General features: G+C 48.9%; 7 protein-coding genes across 7 annotated transcripts; 4 read left to right on the plus strand and 3 right to left on the minus strand.

The window, feature by feature from the left end:
• Positions 1 to 1,936: 1,936 nt before the first annotated feature.
• Positions 1,937 to 2,886, plus strand: FMAN_03141 (uncharacterized protein; the record flags this gene model as incomplete). Its single annotated transcript, XM_041831920.1, has 3 exons — positions 1,937 to 2,292; positions 2,344 to 2,739; positions 2,793 to 2,886. 3 exons carry the CDS (start codon positions 1,937 to 1,939, stop codon positions 2,884 to 2,886), a joined length of 846 nt encoding a protein of 281 aa, XP_041682435.1.
• A 1,095-nt stretch (positions 2,887 to 3,981) lies between these two features.
• On the plus strand, positions 3,982 to 5,517 carry FMAN_03142 (uncharacterized protein; the record flags this gene model as incomplete). Its single annotated transcript, XM_041831921.1, has 1 exon — positions 3,982 to 5,517. The coding sequence occupies one exon, from the start codon at positions 3,982 to 3,984 to the stop codon at positions 5,515 to 5,517; it is 1,536 nt and encodes a 511-aa protein (XP_041682436.1).
• Positions 5,518 to 5,863: 346 nt separating this feature from the next.
• Positions 5,864 to 7,381, plus strand: FMAN_03143 (uncharacterized protein; the record flags this gene model as incomplete). The annotated part of the gene is made up of 2 exons (XM_041831922.1): positions 5,864 to 7,083; positions 7,126 to 7,381. The coding sequence occupies 2 exons, from the start codon at positions 5,864 to 5,866 to the stop codon at positions 7,379 to 7,381; spliced, it is 1,476 nt and encodes a 491-aa protein (XP_041682437.1).
• A 361-nt stretch (positions 7,382 to 7,742) lies between these two features.
• FMAN_03144 (uncharacterized protein) lies at positions 7,743 to 8,678 on the minus strand (the record flags this gene model as incomplete). Its single annotated transcript, XM_041831923.1, has 1 exon — positions 7,743 to 8,678. The coding sequence occupies one exon, from the start codon at positions 8,676 to 8,678 to the stop codon at positions 7,743 to 7,745; it is 936 nt and encodes a 311-aa protein (XP_041682438.1).
• A 726-nt stretch (positions 8,679 to 9,404) lies between these two features.
• Positions 9,405 to 12,190, minus strand: FMAN_03145 (uncharacterized protein; the record flags this gene model as incomplete). The annotated part of the gene is made up of 10 exons (XM_041831924.1): positions 9,405 to 10,018; positions 10,067 to 10,247; positions 10,297 to 10,475; positions 10,531 to 10,679; positions 10,737 to 10,861; positions 10,912 to 11,465; positions 11,514 to 11,714; positions 11,768 to 11,856; positions 11,912 to 12,034; positions 12,096 to 12,190. 10 exons carry the CDS (start codon positions 12,188 to 12,190, stop codon positions 9,405 to 9,407), a joined length of 2,310 nt encoding a protein of 769 aa, XP_041682439.1.
• An 862-nt stretch (positions 12,191 to 13,052) lies between these two features.
• FMAN_03146 (uncharacterized protein) lies at positions 13,053 to 16,114 on the minus strand (the record flags this gene model as incomplete). The annotated part of the gene is made up of 2 exons (XM_041831925.1): positions 13,053 to 15,940; positions 15,991 to 16,114. 2 exons carry the CDS (start codon positions 16,112 to 16,114, stop codon positions 13,053 to 13,055), a joined length of 3,012 nt encoding a protein of 1,003 aa, XP_041682440.1.
• Positions 16,115 to 19,105: 2,991 nt separating this feature from the next.
• FMAN_03147 (uncharacterized protein) lies at positions 19,106 to 20,566 on the plus strand (the record flags this gene model as incomplete). Its single annotated transcript, XM_041831926.1, has 5 exons — positions 19,106 to 19,255; positions 19,393 to 19,520; positions 19,571 to 19,930; positions 19,979 to 20,043; positions 20,109 to 20,566. The coding sequence occupies 5 exons, from the start codon at positions 19,106 to 19,108 to the stop codon at positions 20,564 to 20,566; spliced, it is 1,161 nt and encodes a 386-aa protein (XP_041682441.1).
• Positions 20,567 to 21,491: the final 925 nt, after the last annotated feature.

Raw genomic sequence — 21,491 nt, forward strand, 5'->3', positions numbered from 1 at the left:
GTTTAATTCAAGTTTAAATCTCCAGACTTTTTGGTGGTTTTCTTGTCTTGTTCTGGTTGAAGGCCTTTGGGCTGTAAGTTGGTGATGCTGTCATGGGCGTGCACCAACCTGATCAACTCACACCCCTGCTAGAATTTCTCCAATTCTTAATCAGCGTACCCCTCACATCCCACGCCCTTGGCTTTTTTCCCTCTGTTGCATCTCGGCCGCAGCCGTCGGAGGAAAAAAAAAACATCAGCCTCCTTGGTGTGTGTGTGTGTGTGCCCCTGCCACTAAGCGTCAACATTGCCGACCCTCCTATATGAACCAGACTTTGCATCATGGTCTCTCAACTAAATTCTTTAGCAAATCACCACGTGCTCCAGAATGCTAATTTCTTGGAAAATATGGACCTTGTAGTGAAATCTTTGCTGGTTTGTAAGACAGATCACCATTGCTATGTGGGCGCTAGGTGGACAATCCGCGTGGCTCTCCACGTTTTGACCGTGAGGCGGCAACTTGGTTGATCGCCCTGACTTTTGAGCGTAATGAGCTTTGGGTTGTCTACTCTAATATTGAGGTTGATTCGATAAGATTGGGGTTTCGGGATATGTGAGTTGCGGGGAGGAGTCTCCGACGACAATGGTTGGTGCTTCAATCGTCCAAAAGGCGGTTTGCAGTCAAGACTCCAAGTGATGTTTGCTCATAACAAACATTGCTATAAACACTAAAATTGAAGTTTGGCTAGTTTCTTAGTCCATGGCAGTTACAAAATGATATAAAGATATGTAATACTGTGTTGCTCAGGCCAGAGAGTTCACGATCTTGATGATTGATCAAATTCATCCACGCGATCTTCCTTGATCTCTGCCGACATCAACTCCCGAAAGTCTCTTCTGACCTGTAATCTTTAGTCAGATATCCTCCGTATTTCTCACACAATCATCTTCTCCGCAAAGTCGAGGGATAACCCCAGCACCACCGGATGGATCTCAGATGTGTGAACCTTTTGCTAGGGCCAACATGCTGCATATCATGCTATGTAATCCGCAATACGCGCTTGTTCACACGCTGAAACGTCTGGAATTCAAAGACCGACGGCATCTTTTCCGGTTACTCTTTGGTCGTGCGAGGAGATCATCCATTGAGTTTTCTCCTCATGTCTTCCCCACAATGTGATTGTATTCCCCGCGGGTTATGGTGCTCTCCGGATTGTTGGGGTTAGGGGTTGTGCGTTTTTGATGTTTATGAGGGTTCTTTGTTTGTCTTGAGAGCCAATTGGAATACTCAAAGGGAAGTTTCTCCTCTATTTGTGGTTTTGCTTAGATTTTACCCGAAATATATGTTTTGTTTGTCAGGAGAGGAAGAGATCATGAGGTGGACAATCCGGGCCGTTGAGCCTTGCCATGTCACCCTCATGGACTTATAATCACCACCACGATGATAGATGTGTTCTTATAAAATGTGCATTGTCTATACATTTGAGCATCATTGAACATAATCGTCATCTTTTGCCCAATTGATACACTTGATGTCCCCCCAAATCTGCAGCGCTGTTGTTGATCTTGCACCCCCATTCTAGACCCTTTCGACCCTGGTCAGACATTTGCTTTCTCCACGCCCACGCCCTCGTCGTCGGGGCACTCCACCGTCACTCCACCTACGTACCCATATCACTCCACAGCACGGTCTCTGCTCTGCCTTCTGCCCCCGTCTCCAGAACCTAATTTGATATCCATTCTCTCTTCAATTCCCGTGTCGAGTCTCTGCCCTGGTCTAGTTAGTCCGTCCTGCTTTATAAATCTGTCTTGTCTCCCGTTGCCACTTTCGATCTCGTTGTTTTTCTTGCTATTCATCTCACGCTTGGTCCTTTATAGACCGTCATACTATTTCCTGTCGATACATCACTTATAGAACATCACTTGGACTTCAGTAGTCCGCACCAACACACGTAACAATGGCTCAACCAATGCCCGATTACCAACAGCAATTCTCCAACGAGTCTCCTCACGACTCTGACAAGACACTGGAGCGTCAGACAACTGCTGCCCATCAACAAGCTCATCCTCATCTCTATGCCCATCCCTCAAACATCCATCCCGCTTTCGGTGGTGCCCTGCAGCCAGGTCTCTGGAAGCCTGTTGAGCACCGCAAGTTCGCCAACCCAGCTCCTCTAGGACTATGCGCTTTCGCTCTCACAACCTTTGTCCTATCATGCATCAACATGCACGTCCGTGGTGAATCTTCGCCTGCTATTGCTATTCCTGTGGCCTTTGGCTATGGTGGTCTTGTTCAGCTTTGCGCTGGCATGTGGTATGTTGTACTTGCCACTCAACTTATACACCTTCTCTAACATATACACAGGGAAATGGCTGTTGGAAACACTTTCGGTGCTACCGCCCTATCATCATACGGAGGCTTCTGGATCGCCTATGGTCTTCTCTTGACACCAACATGGAACGTCCTCGGCGCCGATGGTCCTTACGAGGGTGATACTGGTTCAGTCATGGGCTTCTTCCTTACTGGCTGGTGGATCTTCACAACACTTCTCCTCATCTGCACCCTCAAGTCCACCCTTGCATTCTTCTCCCTCTTCTTCTTCCTCGACATCTGCTTCCTCTTGCTTGCATGCGAGAACTATGCCCACGACTTGGGCAACCACAGCGCTCAGCTTGCTCTTCAAAAGGCAGCTGGGCTGTTTGGATTCTTGGCTGCATTCATGGCTTGGTACAATGCCCTCGCCGGTCTCCAAGACAGCAGGTATGTTTTACCTCCTCACTCTATAAAAGTATACATCATTAACAAGTCATCAGCAACTCCTTCTTCCAGGTTCCCGTCATCCACTTCCCCTGGTCCGATGAGGGTCGGGCACACCGTCACCACAAGGCCGAGCAAAACCTTGCTTAGACGTGTATCGATGAAGTTTTCTTGCATTTCACGCGTTACGACTTGGATTCTTATAAAATAGGGTGTATACGTTCCAACTTTAGGCGAACATGTGGTTTGAGTCCGCTGCATTGAAGGAGTTTTAGAAGGTCATTCGCTGTACCGGCCAGCGATCGTTGGCTTTTGCATTTACAGCCGCCGCTGAAGCATCGCGGCTCATTAGATGGTGGTTAGCATGTGATGTAATAAGCTTGGTACTGTACATATGAAAAAATGAGGAACATCATGATCAAAGGCTCAAAGTTGATTGAGTACACCTGTGATCGAATTACTGACGCTATCATATTCTAAGATCAGTACAGGCAGTGGAGCGGATAAATACCTGTGCCAACCTCTATGAACAGTTATGTGTTTACGGACTATGCCTTACGAGGCGCACTAGAATCTCGATCATGGTCACAATCATCATTCGGGTCATGGTTTCTGCAGGTTCATCGTGCAGGCCGATCCTGGTGTTGACGCCAATGCCGGGCTCACGCCACCAGATGACAGCCGCAAGGCACAAATGGGCACTGCACTCTGTTGAGACAAGTCCTCCACCGATATGCTTTCTTTGTAATGTTCTCCTTAACGTGATGCGGAAAGTATCGTTTGTAGCCGTTGCTTCGGTATTTCATCATCCCGTCATCCCGAAGGTGGGGCCGCCCTGCTCCGGAAAACCGGGACTGACCGATCGGTACCATGACCGATAATCGGGAAAAAGCAAGAACAATTATCAATCTTGAATCTGCTAATCTCTAAACCTATTCACGTCTGCCGAGATCTTCTGCATATTACGACTACGTCGTGCGTCGTAACATCCTCAACCCCCTTTTCCCTTCTAGACCGGAGAAGCTTCATTCTCACGCATCGTACGATGGAACAGAATCACCTGATGGGCCGTGAGCCACGACCACAACAGTCCACCATGATCCAACACCTCACGCTGAGCAATCACAACCATCATTGCAGCTGCAACCAACTCACTCTGCCGTATTGTATGTATAAATCGCCGATACCGCCTATGAGTGCCGCCCCCGCAATAATAACCTAATGCCTCGTATCCTTCGCTGGACCATGAGCAGGCCGCAGATCCTGTTCCTTTCATGCATTGGCTTCGCAGTCGCTCTAACTGCTATGCTCTACGGAAACATCATTAAACCTTCGACTGTAACTTCTGTTTTCTCAAAGACCATGTCCACGCGTCCCGTCGTTGTCGTCGGCTCCGGCCTCGCTGGTTTATCAGCATCGTATGAGGCTCTTCAGCGCGGGGCTCCATCCGTTCATCTTCTTGATCGCGCGCCGAAGCCTGGCGGTAACAGCATCAAGGCTTCATCGGGTATTAATGGTGCGGGCACCAAGTACCAGCGCGCTGCTGGCGTGGAGAGCGATACTCTTTTCTACAGCGACTCTGTCAGATCAGCTGGGTCACGGTTCCATCTCACGCAACCTCCTGTCGATCGCGAGGCTCTCATCACAAAGCTCACTACCGAATCAGCAGCCGCAGTCAACTGGCTTGTTGATGAGATCGGTGTAGATCTCAGTGTCGTGGCACCTCTTGGCGGCCACAGCGTTGCTCGCACTCACCGTGGCGCTGGAAAGACACCGCCCGGAGCCGCCATCATCATCGCTTTACTCAACAAACTCAAAGAGAATGAGAAGTTCTCTATTACCAACCTTGCTGAGGTCAGGGCACTACTTAAGGAGGGAAACACCGTCAAGGGTGTCGAGTACGAATTTGAAGGGAAGAAGCATAACCTTGAGGGATCCGTCTTGTTCGCCAGTGGTGGTTTCGCTGGAGATGCCACAGGTCTTCTGGCGCGCTATCGCCCTGACCTCAAGGGTATTCCTTCGACGAACGAGGAGAGGCCGGGCTCTCACGATATTCTCACCGCTGTGGGAGCTGAGCTGTTAGACATGGACAGCGTGCAAATTCACCCAACAGGCTTCGTTGATCCTGCGACGCCCAACTCCATGCTCAAGTTTCTCGCGGCCGAGATGCTCCGTGGCGAAGGCGGTATTCTTCTTTCACCTGAGGGCTCTCGCTTCGTTGACGAGATGGATACTCGTGAGCATGTCAGCAACGCTATCATGAAGCTACCAACTGCCACCGATGGCGACGGTGTCATCAAGCAATGGGATATTACTATTCTTCTCGACCCTGGTGCCTCTGCTGCATCGGCTAACCACATTGGCTTCTATGAGTGGAAGGGCCTCCTCAAGAAGGTCAAGGTGCGCGATCTCAAGCCTTCTCAGATTGCTGCTGTGGATAAATATGCCAAGGCTGTCGCTGAGGGCACAGACGATGAATTCGGCCGTAAGCAGAGGGGACGCTGGACACTCAAGGCCGGAGAGGAAAATCGCGATGAGGATATTTATATCGGCCGAGTAACGCCTATCACACATTTCACCATGGGGGGAGTCGCCATTGATCAGAAGGCCCGTGTTTTGACGAAGCGTGAGGATAAGCTTGTGCCTATTCCTGGCCTTTTTGCTGCTGGTGAGATTACAGGAGGTATTCATGGAGATAATCGCTTGGGAGGTTCCTCTTTGTTGGAGTGTGTTGTTTACGGAAGGACAGCCGGTGCTGAAGTTGTTGGTTCGGCTCAGTGAGATGGTCACTACTTTTTCTATATATTCAACTCACAAATGTGAGGTGCGTTTAATTGAGGTTGTCAGCATATTACATAGATCCATCCGCGATCGTAATCTCTCCTGCAATGCATGTTTGGTACAAGTTTCTCGACGAGCATTAGAGGTGACTAATCATCAATCCCCGCCTCTTGGTCATTTAAGCTCCTCCAGCCTTCGAGGTAGTTGTTCATGTCCAACACTCCATTGTCACGCGCGCTTGTAACTAGACAAGACCGGATCCAATCCCTCCTTCGCCTCGTATCCCTTATCCCGGGCTTTATTGTGATCTGTTAGCGCTTCCCCTTCACTTGGCTTGCCATCCGTCATGGTGTTTTACAGCGGCCAAGAAGAACTCGACAATCTTGTCTGGGATAGAAATGACGAGGATTCTGAGGCAGCGCAGAATCAACTGAGGCTTAAAACCTTCTGCCGTCGAGTGGAAGAGTTTGTCCAGCATCAATTTGGCAAACCAGCAACACTCATTTCGCCCTTGATCTTTAGAGGGTTCAACGTTCTTTACCGAGTGCAGGTGGAAGAAATGTCGCCTCATGTTATGGTTCGACTTCCATGCCCAAGCCTCGTTCAGTTCCCTGGTGAGAAGACAATGTATGAGGCAGCGACAGCTTGTCTTGTGGCACAAGAGACCAAGTTGCCGGTTCCGCGCCATTTACACTTCGGCCAAGACTCGGTGTTAGGTCCCTTTATCATCATGGAGCGACGAGAGAATAGTGGGAGCATATCTGCCAGGCTAACACGGCCAAATAAAGACTTGTCAGTGCCCCACGTCCTTGACCCAAACGTATTTGAGTCTCTTTTGCATGTTATCTGGCAAAGAGTAGCGCATTGTTTGTTGGCAATGTCCCAACTAGCTTTCCCAAGGATTGGATCTCTGCTCCAAACTCATCCTCATATCTATGAAGTTTCCGGTCGTCCATTGTCTCATAATATGACCGACATGGTTCGTCTAGCAAACATACCAAGATGTATCTTGCCTCCAGAAAGCCAGACTTACACAGGTACGGATGAATGGTACACCGTCCTGGCAGAGATGCATATTGCACAACTCGTATTTCAGCATAACGACCTTGTTACTTCTGAAGACGACTGCCGGAATAAATATGTATCGCGGCAAATATTTCGCCGACTGGCCAGGCATGGCAAATTGTCGAGCTTCGGGTTTGCTGAAGATACTTGGTCATCACAGTCATCTCAGATTTTGCCAGAAACACTATCACCATGCCCTTCTAACTCTGGACCTTTCCGGCTATGGGGAGATGACTTTCGCGCAGGTAACATCCTGCTTGACGACTCGGATCAGATAGCTGCTCTAATTGACTGGGAGTATACATATGCTGGGCCAACGCAATTTATTCTTGATCCGCCCTGGTGGTTGCTACTTGAGACCGCAGAAATGTGGTCACCGGATCTCAACGACTGGAGGCAAACCTATGAGTCTCGTTTGGGCATTTGGCTTTCGGCTATGGAGAAAGCAGAAGCCAGCATGGGCACACCAGCCTATAACACTTTCCCAGTACCCCTATCTAGGTATATGCGCGAAAGTTGACGAACAGGACGCTTCTTTCTAAGCTATGCGGCCCGTAAGAGTTGGGCATTTGACTCTATGTACTGGAACTTCCTAGATGAGAGGTTCTTTGGTCATCGGGATCCTGGCGCGGTGAAAGGCGATCTCTGGAAGACACGGATTGACTTGTTGAGTGATGACGAGAGAGCTGCCATGGAGCCCTTTGTACAGAGGAAGATGGCTGAGAGCAAGGAAAGGCGTGTTGTCGAATGGGATGAGACTGAGGCACAGAAGCGGTTTTCTGAACTCCTGTTCAAATAGTTGGCACACACTATAAATCCGGAAAGCCTCCGCTCCGGGTGCCATAAGATTTGAGACTCTCCATGGGCCTAAGAAGTCTATCATACACTACCCTAAGACATCTTAATACTGTCTAGGGCGTTCATCCTAAGTATTGTGCCCTTGTCATTCAACTCTGTGCTTACAGTGGATTTAATGGGACTCCGTAGTGGAAACAGACGAGAACAAAGTCAGCAATGTTTCACAATACAAAAGGTTCTTACGGATAGTCTCCATTTAAAGGTTGCTCAAATACATCTTAACCCATTTATCGCACCCTTCGTCCTTTCGAAACTCTTTGTCAACCATGACATTTAAGTACAAAGATCCTTCACATACTTCATCACTCCAACTTGAGAGGGTTCGCCTTGAAGAACTCCTCAGGAGTAACAAGCTTGCCTCTCGCTCTCTCAACACCCCAAGCAACTGACTTCTCTCCATCAGCACCATAGTATCCGAACTCCTGGCCAGCTTTAAAGGCTTGCACGTAGACATCCTTTAGGATGGGTAGCTTCTCAGCAAAATCCTCAGAAGATATTTGCTTATAAGTGATCTCCTTGCCAGTAACCTTGCTCTCAATAGCGACAAGCTCCTCTAGGCTATAAAACCCAGCAGCTGCATCAAAGCCTACGCCTTCATACTTTTCAGGCTCGGCTAGAATTGCGCCGACGAAACTGCCGCAATTGCTGCCGTTGTCGATCCATGGGATGCGAGTCTCGGGGGTGAATGGGAGAGATACAACCCATTTGCCACTCTCGTCCTTCTGAGGAGCCCAGAGAGGGACTTGGATGATATTCTCGAGGAAGAATCCCAGGCGGACAAAGGCGCTCTTAACGGGAAGTGTACGAATGTACTTCTCGCCCTCAGCCTTAGCATCGAAGGGATGATTGGCGGTGTACTTCCCACCAGAGACGTCTGTAGTGCTAGGAAGACTGCTAAAGATAATGTACTCAATGCCAGCGTCAACAGCTGCATCAGCTGTCTTCTTGATGACGTCAAACTCAGGCTTCAGATCGGTAGCAGTCCAAGCAGGAGTCGTCATGAAGAAGAGAGTGTGTGCTCCCTTCAGAGCAGTCTTGATAGAGTTAGGGTCAGCTAAGTCGCCCTGTGCGACTTCAATACCCCGCTCTTTGAGCTTTTTGGAGTTCTCAGAGTCGACATCGCGGGTGATGGCGCGGATCTTGTATTGCTTTGACAGTTCTGGGTCGTTGAGGACGAAGTCTATGACAGCGCCGCCTTGTTTTCCAGTGGCGCCGATGACAGCGAGAGTCTTTGACATTTTGAGGTTTTGGTAATTGATGTTTAATTATGGTGAGTGCATAAGCAGTGAGATTGAAGAGTGATTGTGATGATGGAGTCTAAGCTGGCGCTTCGGCCGTCTTATATCTTTGCAGCGCCCCGAGATGCTGATCAATTGTACCACATTAAGTCAAAGTCCACATATTGCGAAACTAATAGCTACTGCCCTATAAAATTCCGCATTTTATCCTCCGACTTGAATCCTACACAGAAAGCCTCCGGTCTTTGCCAAGTTCTCCGTTGGCAGAGACGCCAAAACAAGGGACCTCTGGCGATCTACAGGGCTTAGCGCACTTTTCCAGTGACTAATCTCACTCCAACAGCGTTAATCAACGTTACTTGATGTCACTTCTGCGCCAATGAATTCATCCGAATAGCACTAAGCGATGCGGCTTCGCTGGAAAGATGCTCCGAGTCAATTAATCAGCCTCTACGACTAAGGAAGACTGCAAATCAGGAGGCGAAAATAAGTTGGCTAGAGAATTGATCCGAAGCAACGTAGCCTAGAGCATTCTAAAGTTAGAAACACTTTTACTACTCAAAATAATATGAATTTCTCATCTTATTTCATCAAGTCACCGGCTTTTGTTTTATCCAAACATGTATGCATTCGTGGTTGAGCAATATTTCCCACAAAAACCAACATAAAACCGAGTATTAGGGTAGTTGAATTCTCAATCAAACTTGTCTTTCCCAGAAGCTCCCATCATGAATCCTGAATATGTCTTCCAAGCTCAGCAAAGTCCCCAACATCCTCACCCGTAAGATCCCAGTCCGGGTTATTATACATTGAATAGCAATGCTTATAAAAGTCATCATGCGGAATATCCCCCATCATCATCTCTTGCTGCGAACCCCCCTCTACGACTTCAGGCATAGGAACCCAAAGGTTAGAGAAGTTGTCCCATAGGTCTGTGTCGAGAGGCATGAAATCTTCTGGCGATGTTTGGCTTTGGTCGCCTGGAATGAGCTCGCCTCGGTGAAGATCACCGAAACCAGAGGGTGTTGCGCCGTTGGTTTGTGCGACACCGTTGGTGGTTTGGCCTTCGCCAGGTGGTCCTTGGGGAGATACGTTGACCACTTGTAGTGACTCGATCTTTTGTGCCATTACTTTCCAGAGTCTCTTGACCTCTTGCAATCTCTCGCGAGCATACGTGTTTCCATGGTCAGCAAGGTGCTGTATTTCTTCCATGGCCTGCGTCAAGCCGGGCTTGGGGTTGATTTTCATGCTCTCTTCACAGACTGAATCCAGGATCGCAGCGAGAATCATAATGAACGCAGCTGAGAAGGAGGCTTCGAAGTCGTAGAAGCCAAAGATTGCTTAAACCGTGTCAGTAAAACAACACCAAAGGTCTTAGGTCAGCTTACCGATCATGTTGCGTTTTCTGAGCGTTGCGACAACCTTAAGCTGTCGCCTTGCAGCCTCGGCGCATGTCCTCGAGAGTCTGCCTAGCGGTGATGCGTGCAACTGTTCTCCTGTAAGGCCATTACCGCTGAGAATGAGTTTCGCAGCGTGTAGCATGAGTGGTCGAATCGTAAGAATAGTTGCCTGTCCAATAGTCAGTACGGTCATTCACTCTTGTAGCCAGCTTGCATACTTGGAAGAGCATCAGATGCAACGAAGCTGTCGTTCTCAGGGACTGGTCCCGACCCAGGTTATACACATCTGTAACTGCATCTGAAGGGATTTCTTGGGAGATCTGGTATAAGGATTTGACGATATCCTGGACGTGGGGAATAAAGGTGGATTCTGACTCGTCTTCAGGATTATAGAGTACTAACAAAGTGTCAGTCACAATGCAACAAATTTTTATAAATTTACGTAGACCTACCAGCCAGGATACGACCCGTGGCTCGGGCTATCCTGATGTTTGTGCACATAGGACCAACAGGTGGGAAGCCAGGTGAATCGGTAGGAAGAGGGATGTTGATTGCCTCATCACCGATGCTTGGAGGGTTGCCTGTCGCCGCAGCCAATCGTCTTATTGCACATATTCATTAGCCATCATTCCTGAAGTCCACGGTTTTATTCCCTTACCGTTCTTGCATGTAAATAGTCCACCACAGACGGTTCATATGAACTCTCTCAGACTGCATCAAGTGCCTTGTTCCACATACTCTGTGATACTTTTGTGAAATTGCCAAGCGCATGGCGGTGCTAATCTACGGGAAAAGTCAGCCATTGTTCCAGAATTAGCCATGAGACAACTCACATAGAGATATGCTTCTTCTTTACGATTCATGTTGCCGAGATAAATGGCAAAGAGAGCAAAAATCTCAATACCAAGCTTTCCATTGAATCGCAAGTCCGACAAAGTGGGAACGTTTCTATGGGCATACTCAAAGAGTCTGACCCCAGAAAAGTCGTCATTCCCTTCGGGGTTGGCGTCGAACAGGGTTCCAATAGCAATCATAAGAATCATCTCGAGAACCCACAGAGACTCCATCTGAGCAGGATCATCACGGTTCTGGTAGAAAGCCCACATTTTATCAGAAAACTCACGGGCATCAATATGGTGCTGTGACTGGCCGATATAGAACAGAGCTGTATCTAACAACCTTTGAGCCTCGTCTCTTGGGGGCAATTTTGGAAAGTCACTGCTAGAGAGACGCCATGGATGGCTGATAACTTCGTGACGTAAGTTTGCCTCAGGACTGATCCAAGGTTTTGAAGTTGGCTCTGACTCGGGGCGAGATGAGCCGAGTAAGTCTTGGACTCGGGAGCCAAAGGTATGACTAGAGCTGAGGGAAGAGCCGGCAAGAATAGCTGAATTTTAAGCATGCGGTCATAGGGCTTGGAGAGAAGTTAACTTACTTGCAGCCGGTGATGTTTGAGTGCCATCGTAAGGAGGATATTTATGTTGAGCTAGGGGTGCGGAGAAACTTGTAGAAGGGCGGATGAAGCTTGAGGATCTTGATCTAACATGGAGAGGGTCTTGAGGGGAAGAGTGAGATGTTTGTGGGTTAGAATTGGAGTCTCTCCTTCGCCCGTTCTGTGTAGCAGAAACTGGGGGTTCTTGAGATTATCAGTATAGGCAGAATGATGCCAGGATGAAAGGAGAGCCATACCAGATGCCCTAGGAGGTAGAGTTGAAGGCATTCCATCGTAGCCATCTCTTTCATATCTGGCTAACTTGCTCTCAAGTTCCTCGATACGACTAACAAGTGACATATATCAGCTGTAAGTCCTAATTGAGTTACGAAAGAACTTACTTGGCCATATACATGCGCTTGTGTCCATGCTCGGGAACCCTGCAGTCCAGGCCACGCTTGGTGCAGTACTGACAAGGAGTAGTCCCCGAACACCGAACCTTTTTCTTCCTACATGTAAGACACCTGCGAAGCTGTAAGTCACCAGAGCAAGACAAAAATAGTGGAGAACAGGATATCGACATACGCCAATGATGCTTTGCGTGCATCTTTTCCCCCATCGGAGGGCGCCGGACGCTTCCGAGCCATTGAGGCAGTCGAGTCGTCGGCCACGGGGGTCATTGAGAGGTTCTAGAAACGAGATGATCTGACTCTAGAGATAAGAAGCTTATGGAAGACTTGACCGAGAGTCTGGGACTGAATGGGCTGAAAGTCCGAGGGCGCGGGGACTTGAGCGTTGTTATTCTCTCGGGATGGTTCCGGACTTTGAGTGTAGAACTTCTCCACACGATGATCCGATCACGTGAATGACCAAAGCCCCCAAACTCCCCATGGAGTATGGAGACGGGCCAGCTTCCGGCTTGAGACGATAATGGTGGTCCACTAGAAAAGTCAGTGGAAAAGATAAGCTGGGGACTTGGGTGGGAGCACGGCTTCGAGGCCGATGGATCAACAAGCCACCGGAAAACACCTTCTGTGAAGTTTTCCGGGGAATCCTTATACGTCTGATGTAGTGACTATCGATACAAGAACTCAACACAGGATCTTGTGAAAGAATTAGGTTCAATTTTGATGTGAAATAATCCGATTCATCGCTTTGGTCAATATGGTCAACTAAGGTTGTCCAAGTCGTGAGTCAATGGTCTCCAAAGATGTTGGATGAGGCAATGCTGGGATCCGGCATCGGACGATATGACCGAGGCATCGGAGGTGCTTCCGGTATGACGAAATACCTCATCAGCTTTATCATTGCTGAAGTGTTATGTTGTCAGACATAATTGAATTTAATGAATGCATTTTTTCGAGATAATTTTCGCTCACATAAAATTTGAGACGACCTATATGCCAGGATAAAGTATATATGAAAATGCTAAAAACCAATAACTGCCACCGAATCGCTACATAGTAATACTATACAAATCCCAAAGGTATCCAAACTCATCAGACGTAAATTTTGTTTGAAAAACCACACACCTAACCTCTCTTACATCCTTGGTTCACGAGGCTGTTGCATCATTGACGCTGCCATCTTCAACCTATTCCTCGCCTCAGACAAAAGCTCCCAGCGCGTGTTCGTCAGTGCATCGTCAACAACACTCAATAGACCAATGATCTTATTCCTGTTTCCCACCACGCCAGCTTGATTTTGATGCAAGTGGAAAGCTTTGATAGAGTCGATGGTGGGCGGGATCATGATTTGGAGATATGTTCGAAGATCCTCGTGACGATCACGCTTCAACGCCTCGTAGTCCATATGCGATGACATAGGCGTCTGCTCTGGATGAGATCCCTGAGGAGTGTTGATAGTGCCTTGAGCTGAGGATGAATGAACACTAGCCTCGGTGGCCATCGTCGGTATACCATAGCTGCTGGAGGGATATTGTAGATGATCTGGGAACGGCTCGATGTTTCCATCTTGCACATATCCGTATGCCCATAATACGAGAGAAGCGTAGTATAATGCCCAAGCCCTGACTAGTAACTTATCGCTCCCAGCATCGTACTTGGGATAAGTAGATGGGGAAAATGGAGTTGCCATACCACTAGCATCCTTCGTCACGCCTCTCCTTGGCGCTTCTTGAAGAAGAATAAGCCGGATGAGCTGGAGCGCGTGATACACTCCACCAATAGCTCCTGGTGAAGCAACCCATTCCTTGATCTTGGCCTCAGTTCGTCTCCAATCCACAGAAGACACAGTACGTCCAAGGATTTGGGGAACACCTGCAAAGATACAAAGCTCTGGCATACTGATGTAAACAGTAATGTGGCCAAGATGATAAAGGACTGTGCCCAGTGTCTCCATGGCATCACCATCATCACTTCCACCTCTGCTGCTCAAGCCTAGTCTCTGCCAATCAAAAGCAGCGTGTTTGACATGAGCAACACCATCATCGTAGTCCTTCTTCCACCAGTCAAATGCCCTTAGAAGCTTTGGGCGCCATCGCTCTTGGACGCCAGGTATAGTGTCGGTCCCGAGCGTTGAGCGGTCCAAATCTCTTTGATGCATTTGCCATGTTACGGATAAGAGTGCTGCGAGAAGCGCAATTCTTCCAAACGGGCTTGTTCTTACTCTTTGCCCGTTGAGCGTGCGTTGTAGTCCGTCGAGGAAAGTGATAGGTGTCACGCCGTTAGCGTGGAGACTCGACTCAACGCAACCAATTTCCGATGGTGAGTCTGAGGACCATAGAGTGTTGTCGCAAGGAAGAGGAAGCTTGATCTCATGGATCACCAGCGTCGGTGTATGTCCAAAGAGAGCGGCATGTGTAGCATCAATGATGAACGCAGCAAGGGCGGCTCGACGCGTAGCTTCTTGAGCGATCCAATGGTCCCACCATTTTTCAGGCGAAGAATTGAAGCCTGGTCTGTTTGGCCCAGGGAATAGTCTCGAGGATCCTATCTTAGGACTACCCATCGGAGTTGGAACCCGAGAGGCATATGAAGATTGCTTTCCGGTGAGGGCACTTCCTCTTCGCATGAGCGACAAAGTCGTGGGGAAGTAAATATGGGCACGCTCGTGGAGAACTCGAGTTGCGTTCATCTTCTCATACACCTCCAGAAGTAAGAGTGTCTGGATGACCCAGAGTTTTGCAGGGGGGTGAGAGTCAGCATGCATGAAGACCTGCCAGCGGAGGTTCCAGGAGACGAACGTGGTGAATTTTGAAATTTTGTCCACGGAATCTTCAGATGCCCCCTTTTTGTCCAGCATCGAGGCTCCCATGATAAGAACAGCCAGCAATAAAAAGTCATTGGCAGTTTCCGGGATGAATGTTGGGCGGTGGAGGATGGGCAGTTGGTCGTGGAAGTTGTCCCAGTATGAGTTGAGATAACGTTCAACGTTGACGTGGCTGAGAACATGGTTCTCAGCATCAGTATCGCTGCCAAAAATCTCATCCTTGATATCTGCGGCTGATCTGCTTCCGTGTAGACTGATCTCGTTGAATCGCTGCATCATATAATGAAGCAGCGACTGCCTCTTGTGCTCTGAAAGACCAGTTTTTCCAAATTGTGATACATCGACCATCGGTGTAGCCATCGCCATTGGTTCAGACTGGAACCACAGGCTGTTGATGGGTTCGACATAAGAACCGCCCATCAAGCCTGGTTGAGCCGTGTAATCAGTACATAGCTGGCCAAAATTGTTCGAGTATCCTGCCATGCCGAAGTTTCCTGGTATGAAATTGTTGTAGTTAGAGCCTAGCCCTTGACCAGTGAAGAGCCATGTCGTGAATTCATCTGTGCTAGATGGTGAGAGCCCGAAATGCTGTTCTTCCATGATTTGTTCATTAGATGTCGATAGCCCATTAGGCATGGCATAAGATTGTGTGCGAGCGCGTTCCGGGCGAGTAGTCAATTCAGGACTTGCCAGAGGCATGGACATGTCAGTAGGAGGCATCTGATCGATCCGGAAGGACGGCAAAGTGCTTATGGCCTGCTTTTCTGGCGAGGACTCACGACTTTCGAGTTGTCGTTGGTCAGCATAGTAGCCACTTGCGCTTCCTAGGTCATTTTGCTGGCCAGAGTCTTGTCGGGATAGTCCTCTATCAACCCCGAATTGTTTCGAGTTGTTGGGGTCAATTGCCGATGCATCCATGGACATTCGAGTTGTTGAATCTTGTCGTTCTTTTGCTGGTGTCTCTCTCGCTTCATCTTGTGTATCACTCCATGCTGAGCCATCCTCACTGAACGAGTACCTCTCACTCCGCTGCCTCGGTAGTTTAGAAAACTCCTTCTGGGGCCTCTGAGAAAGGCGCCCATTTCCATACTGCTGCACCTGTCTCTCATGTCTCAGTTTATGACGCGCATAGAGATCTTTCCTAACGAAAGTAAATGAGCAATCCGGATAGTCACAGTAGTAGATCTCTTTGGGGGAGTCTATAACGGCGTCAGTGGGGGGACAATTGATCCAATTGGACGGTACTGACGATTGAGTTGATGCCGCTGAAGATGCTCGGCTCGGGAATATGTCCTCCCGCAACCTTCGTGGGTGCATTGGAACTCTTTGCACGAAGCCTTGCGGCGTTTCTGACGCGGGGGTGATGAAGCCATCGCGGCTCGTGACCTGGCGTCGTGCCTCGGCTAGAAGTGCTTCTGATGATTCAGCACGTCTTTGAAGGGCTCTCGAAGACTGCAAGAACGCCTCTACGCGTCGCTATATCGGCCACAACCGACAGACTCGCGATCGAAGCGGTATACAAACTCAATGCTTTCGGGCCAAACTACCCTCCCAAATTCGAGATTATGGGGGTGAATGTGACCACGCCTCCTTCTTGCCTAGTCACCTGACTGACCAACCCATTCTCGGCTCATTTTTTTCTCGTGCTGGCATTACCATTTGCCATCCCCGCGATTCCCCCGCCCCCAGGTCAACCGAATGCGGGGGCAGTGGCGGTATAGGGTAGGCTCTCCTTTTCCAATCTCTGGGGTTTGGGGTGATGCAGGTAGGGTTCAGAGGCATCGGAAAATTGCGTGAGTGGTAAAGTGGCTTGGTGTTGTGACGGCGCGTGCATGGCTAGTGTGGTTCGTTGCCTGTCAGTTCATTGCTGATTGCTGAAGAATTGCCCTGCATTGGAGTTCATGCATGTGAGAGGAGGAATAATTCATCGCGTCAAGCCTTAAGATTCCGGCCACAGTCTACCTGGTCCTGGAAGATCATGTGCACGTCTCAAATTAAATCCGATCATACAACCAAAGATCTGCAATAAATGATCAATACTGTACTCCGTAGCTGCACTGAGTTTCTGACCGATCTCTGATTGATGCGAGACATTGGAGCCCAACCCCTGTCAGTCAGTGTCTGAGATTTTGCTCCGGTACTGGGCTGCGAGATTATCGGTGAAGATGAGGTCTACTGGTACATTCCCTCTCTGGTTTGGTTATCTCTACACAGTAGCATCGCGTATCACATATACCTTCCGGATTGTCAAAAAACTCCGATGCATGGCATGCGACGGGTTTCCAATCTCACCTTGTGCACTGCGACCGGCACATCCGGTCAATTTCTCTAAACCCTGCCTATATCCTGAGTGCATAATCCACAAGGGTTCAGGACACGACACTCACAGACTCAGTGCAGGATGTCATTCCGCAATTCCGCCTTTGGATTTTGTCGTACCAAGTCATATCATGATCGATAACCTTAAAAGGAAAAGAAGAAAAAGAAGTTCTAGGCGAGTTAACCAGGAGATCAATTGAGGCTTGATCCAAGGAACTAAACTGGCCACTGAGAGCAGAGAAGAGAAGCACCAAGAGAATAGCATTCTGTCACTATCATGAAAATGCAACTTTGGGCCGACCCAACAAAAACTAAAACTGGAGTGGCGTTTCCCTGCAGCTACCGATCACGCAAATGCACGTGGCCTCTCCCTTGCAAAGTCAATAAGCGACGTCGATGGACGGGCATTCCCAGTCGATCGAGACTTTGTTTCACGTTTATCGACCCTCTTCTTCTGTCCTGTCCTGTTCTGTTCAGTGCGGAATTGAATCGAGGCACAGCACGCTCATGAGGTCAAAAGAGGCTTCAGCCATGGCATGATTCTGCAGCGTAGCTCCCGAGAATACGTGTTGCCGGACAATAGTCCGTGTCTTTCTCGAGGGAGGGAAATTTGCACATTTCGCTTTGACCTTGAGTTATTACTCAATGCTTAGAAAGACCAGGATGAAATGTCAGCGCCTCTGAATCATATTTCCTTTGAGATATGTTTATCCGTGGAACAGCAATGATCTTCGACTCTCCACAAACAATGCAATGCCATCATGACAGAAGAGGAAAAGGGTTTGGCAAATCTGAGGCTCCCAATGATGATCAGTGCTCGCTTCGGTCGTAGTAAGGGGAGAGAGTAAGAAAATCAGTCCCAGGGCCAGGGCCAGGGGGTCTTTGCTTGGTACGCGGATTCCTGCGATCTAGCGATTGATCTGTAAATATTTAGTGCGCTCGAGTCAAACACACGGACGGCTCATTCGCAAAAGCAAGCAAGCAAGCACGACAGAAAGAGCATCGTCGGATTGATACAAGCTTCAACTGCCGGGTCGACTATTCGCACTAGATGCTTGCCTAGTTGCGGGCGCCCAATGATCTCCGCACGGCAGAGAGAGGCTAGAGAGGCTACTGATTCTAGCTTAGAGTTGGGCGTCGACACTGGAATTCTTGACTGATTCAGGTCAGGTCAGGTCAGGTCAGGTACGAGGAAGAAACTCTGACACGGACTCGGTTGCAGGTGGCGTTGCAAGAGTTTATAGCGACACAGAGCCAAGCCTGTCAAAGACTGCTGAAGCTAGGTACAGTGAGTAAAAAAGGTGGTGGAGATTTTCTCGGGGCTGCTAGTGAATTGTTTGCCCAAATTGGGACTCGACATCCGTTCCTCGGCTCTCACATCAGCTTAATTTTAGTCTTGGGTCCGTCCTGGGTCTCTTAGCGGTAGTTCCGTCTGTCTGTCTGTGGGTTGTTCTAGGTCTTAGCCACCTACGAAAGCACCAAACGGACCCGGGCCATGGTTCCACAGAGACAAATCTGTTCATCTGCATGTCTCTCTCTTGACTCTTCTCAAACACGCGCGACAGAAGCTAATGCCAGGGGTTTGGAGGCGAGGTCTCTTGCCCCCTCCCGGAGGCGCTCCCCGTTCTGTTGAACCCCCCGGAGAGGCTCCAAACCGAGGCATGCCCGCTGATCCCGCGAATAGCATGGCTGCCCAAGTGTGCTGATCGTATGGACTGCGCTACGAGATGAGAGTTGAGTTGAGCGACGGTGGATTTGGTGACACGCCGTACAAGGGCCGTAGGACAGAATTGGCCTGGTCCCGACAACTTGGGTTCTGTAGGTCCCGGCCCCTCGGTTCGTCGTTAGCAGATTTGTATGTACATACAAAATTCCCATATATCTGCGACGAACTCCTTGCGGCCCGCATCTGCCGGATCCTGGATCCTTTCGTTTATCGTCAATCATTCTTTCTTGCTTTTCCCATTGTGATTCCGTCTTCTTTTCCCCTTTATTCCCATATGATTTGAGGTGAAGCAGGATAGAGCCTGGCTTCATCGACAGTCATGTCTGTCCCCAACAGAGGCCCTGAGCTTCAGGCTGTATGCTATACTCTTGCCGTTTCTTCGGTGATAGCAGTCGCACTACGTATCTATGTGCGCGTGCGCCTGGTCAAAAACTTTGGATTGGATGACTGGTTCATGTGTAGTGCTCTTGTAAGTCGCTCACCGACGACACCCCAAACATCAAATCACGACGACACATCAATTGATCAGACTATCAATACTCCATATTTGACACAATAAATCTGTACACTCTAATGCCAACATATACTGACCACATGGCTGCATAGATCACATTTCTCCTATTCGTCATGTCGGCCCTACTTGGTGTGAAGCACGGCACAGGCCGACACAGAGACGACCTCGACCCTCATGACTTTCAGCAAGCAATGAAATGGTGGTGGTGGTGCTATTTATGGTTAGATACCTCCAATTGTGCCTTGTTCACCAAGCTCACCGTCCATACAGGTACTGCCTTACGATGATATCTTCAAAGATCTCAATTGGCTACCTACTCCTCCGAATCACGACACGAAAACTCGACGTATGGATCCTCTATGGCGTCATGGCCATAACTGTCTGCACCGGAGTCGTCTTCTTCTTCGTCACTCTCTTCCAATGCTCGCCGATCTCGTACTTCTGGAACCAAGATCAATCTGGAAAATGCGTCAAGCCTGAGGTCATCATGGCCCTTACTTATCTATACAGTGTGTTCAGTGTTATATCAGACTTCACTTGTGCTATTCTACCAATGTTCTTGGTGTTCAAGCTCAACATGGGACGGAAGACGAAGCTGGCTCTGATTCCTATCATGGCTATGGCCTGCGTGTTGGTATACCCTCCCTATTACAAGAGACATGAGCTCACATCTTACAGGGCAAGCGCAGCTGTTGTCGTTCGATTCCCTTTCGTGAAAGATTTCAAGAACCCAGACTTCTTATGTAAGTCGCAACTCCAACTCCAACTCCAAGCATGATGATGAATCACAACTGACAAACCCAAACAGGGGCAACAATCGACATCGCCATCTGGTCGACAACGGAACAAGGTCTGGCTGTCACGGCCGGGTCTTTGGCAACGCTGCGGCCTTTGCTTCGATTACTCGGCCGCAAGCTTGGCATAACGACATCGGGGCGGTCTGAATTGCGGGACACTGATCAGCCAATGGGCTCGGGGGGGTTCAGGCCTACAAAGGGTACCAACGGCAGCGGCAATAAGCATCGCGATCTTTTTAGCCTCGCCACATTCGCAAGGGAGGACGACCTGGACGGCAACGGGCGAGACGGCCAGGCAGCTTACGCTGGGGAGCACCATTTCCAGAGCAGATCGTCTGCTGAGAAGGGGGTCTCGGCGTGGAGGTCGAGGGACAATGAGAGCGAGGAGGAGTTGACGGGGCAGCTTGGGAGTGACAATTCGCGGATCGTCAAGGTGACAACCTTTGAGGTTCATGAGAACAGGATTTGAAAATCGTACCAGCAACAGGAACAATAATGACGGCCTTGATATCTATAACGAATAATAATACTACTTGCTTATAATTTAGAAACAATATGTCGATGTAGAATGAGGATGAAGGTAAGGCATTTAAGTATTTGGGCTTACCTCCACCCTTATTATTACTTTAGTACCTAGCTACAGCTCAATATACAATAGTGCCAGTGACGTCAAGTCAATCAGCTTCGGGTAGCTTATACGACGAAGCTAAGCTACAGTAAAGCCCCAGCTTAACTACTATACCTAGTAGGTAGTATGTATGTAGGTTATGTACCTACTGTACAGGCTACATCTGCTGTTCATAAGCTATGCCAAGATAAGCCGACTCATTTGCAACATCCATGGCCTGAGCCAACCCTCGTGCGTCTAAAATGCATCAATCATAAGCTCGCTTGTCCAAACAAACGCACCGCAACGTTTCACTGTCGCGATTGACCGCCATATTTCGGCCTGCAACTGAGCTCAGAATCTTGTTTTTCCCAGACATCAAGCCCAATCGTCATGTATCATGACAGCCCAGGCCAAGTTGCGAGTCTCGGCCCCCAATAGAGAGAAAAAAACACGAGAAGAACAGTACAGATTGGATGCTGCAGCATCACGTAGCAGGCGCTTGTAAATACGTGTCGGAGCGCTTCATCACACCATATGCAGTTAGTAGCACTTCGCTTATCTGCACCCACAAGAGTGAGCGATAGCTAACATAACATAACATTGGATGCAGGGCTTAAAGCCAGTCGAGCTGCATGCAAGTTGGGGTCCAGAAGTGCTGTCTCTTTTCTCAGCAGTTGGCTCAAGGCCAGGAATGAAAATCAATTTGTGCCCCTTGGAGATATCAAAGCGGATTTCCTTATTGAAGTTGTGTAGGTACCGAGATGAACCTGTCGACTGTCGAGCC

The sequence above is a fragment of the Fusarium mangiferae genome (assembly GCF_900044065.1).
Source record: "Fusarium mangiferae strain MRC7560 genome assembly, contig: FMAN_scaffold006, whole genome shotgun sequence".
Taxonomy (NCBI): Eukaryota; Fungi; Ascomycota; class Sordariomycetes; order Hypocreales; family Nectriaceae; genus Fusarium; species Fusarium mangiferae.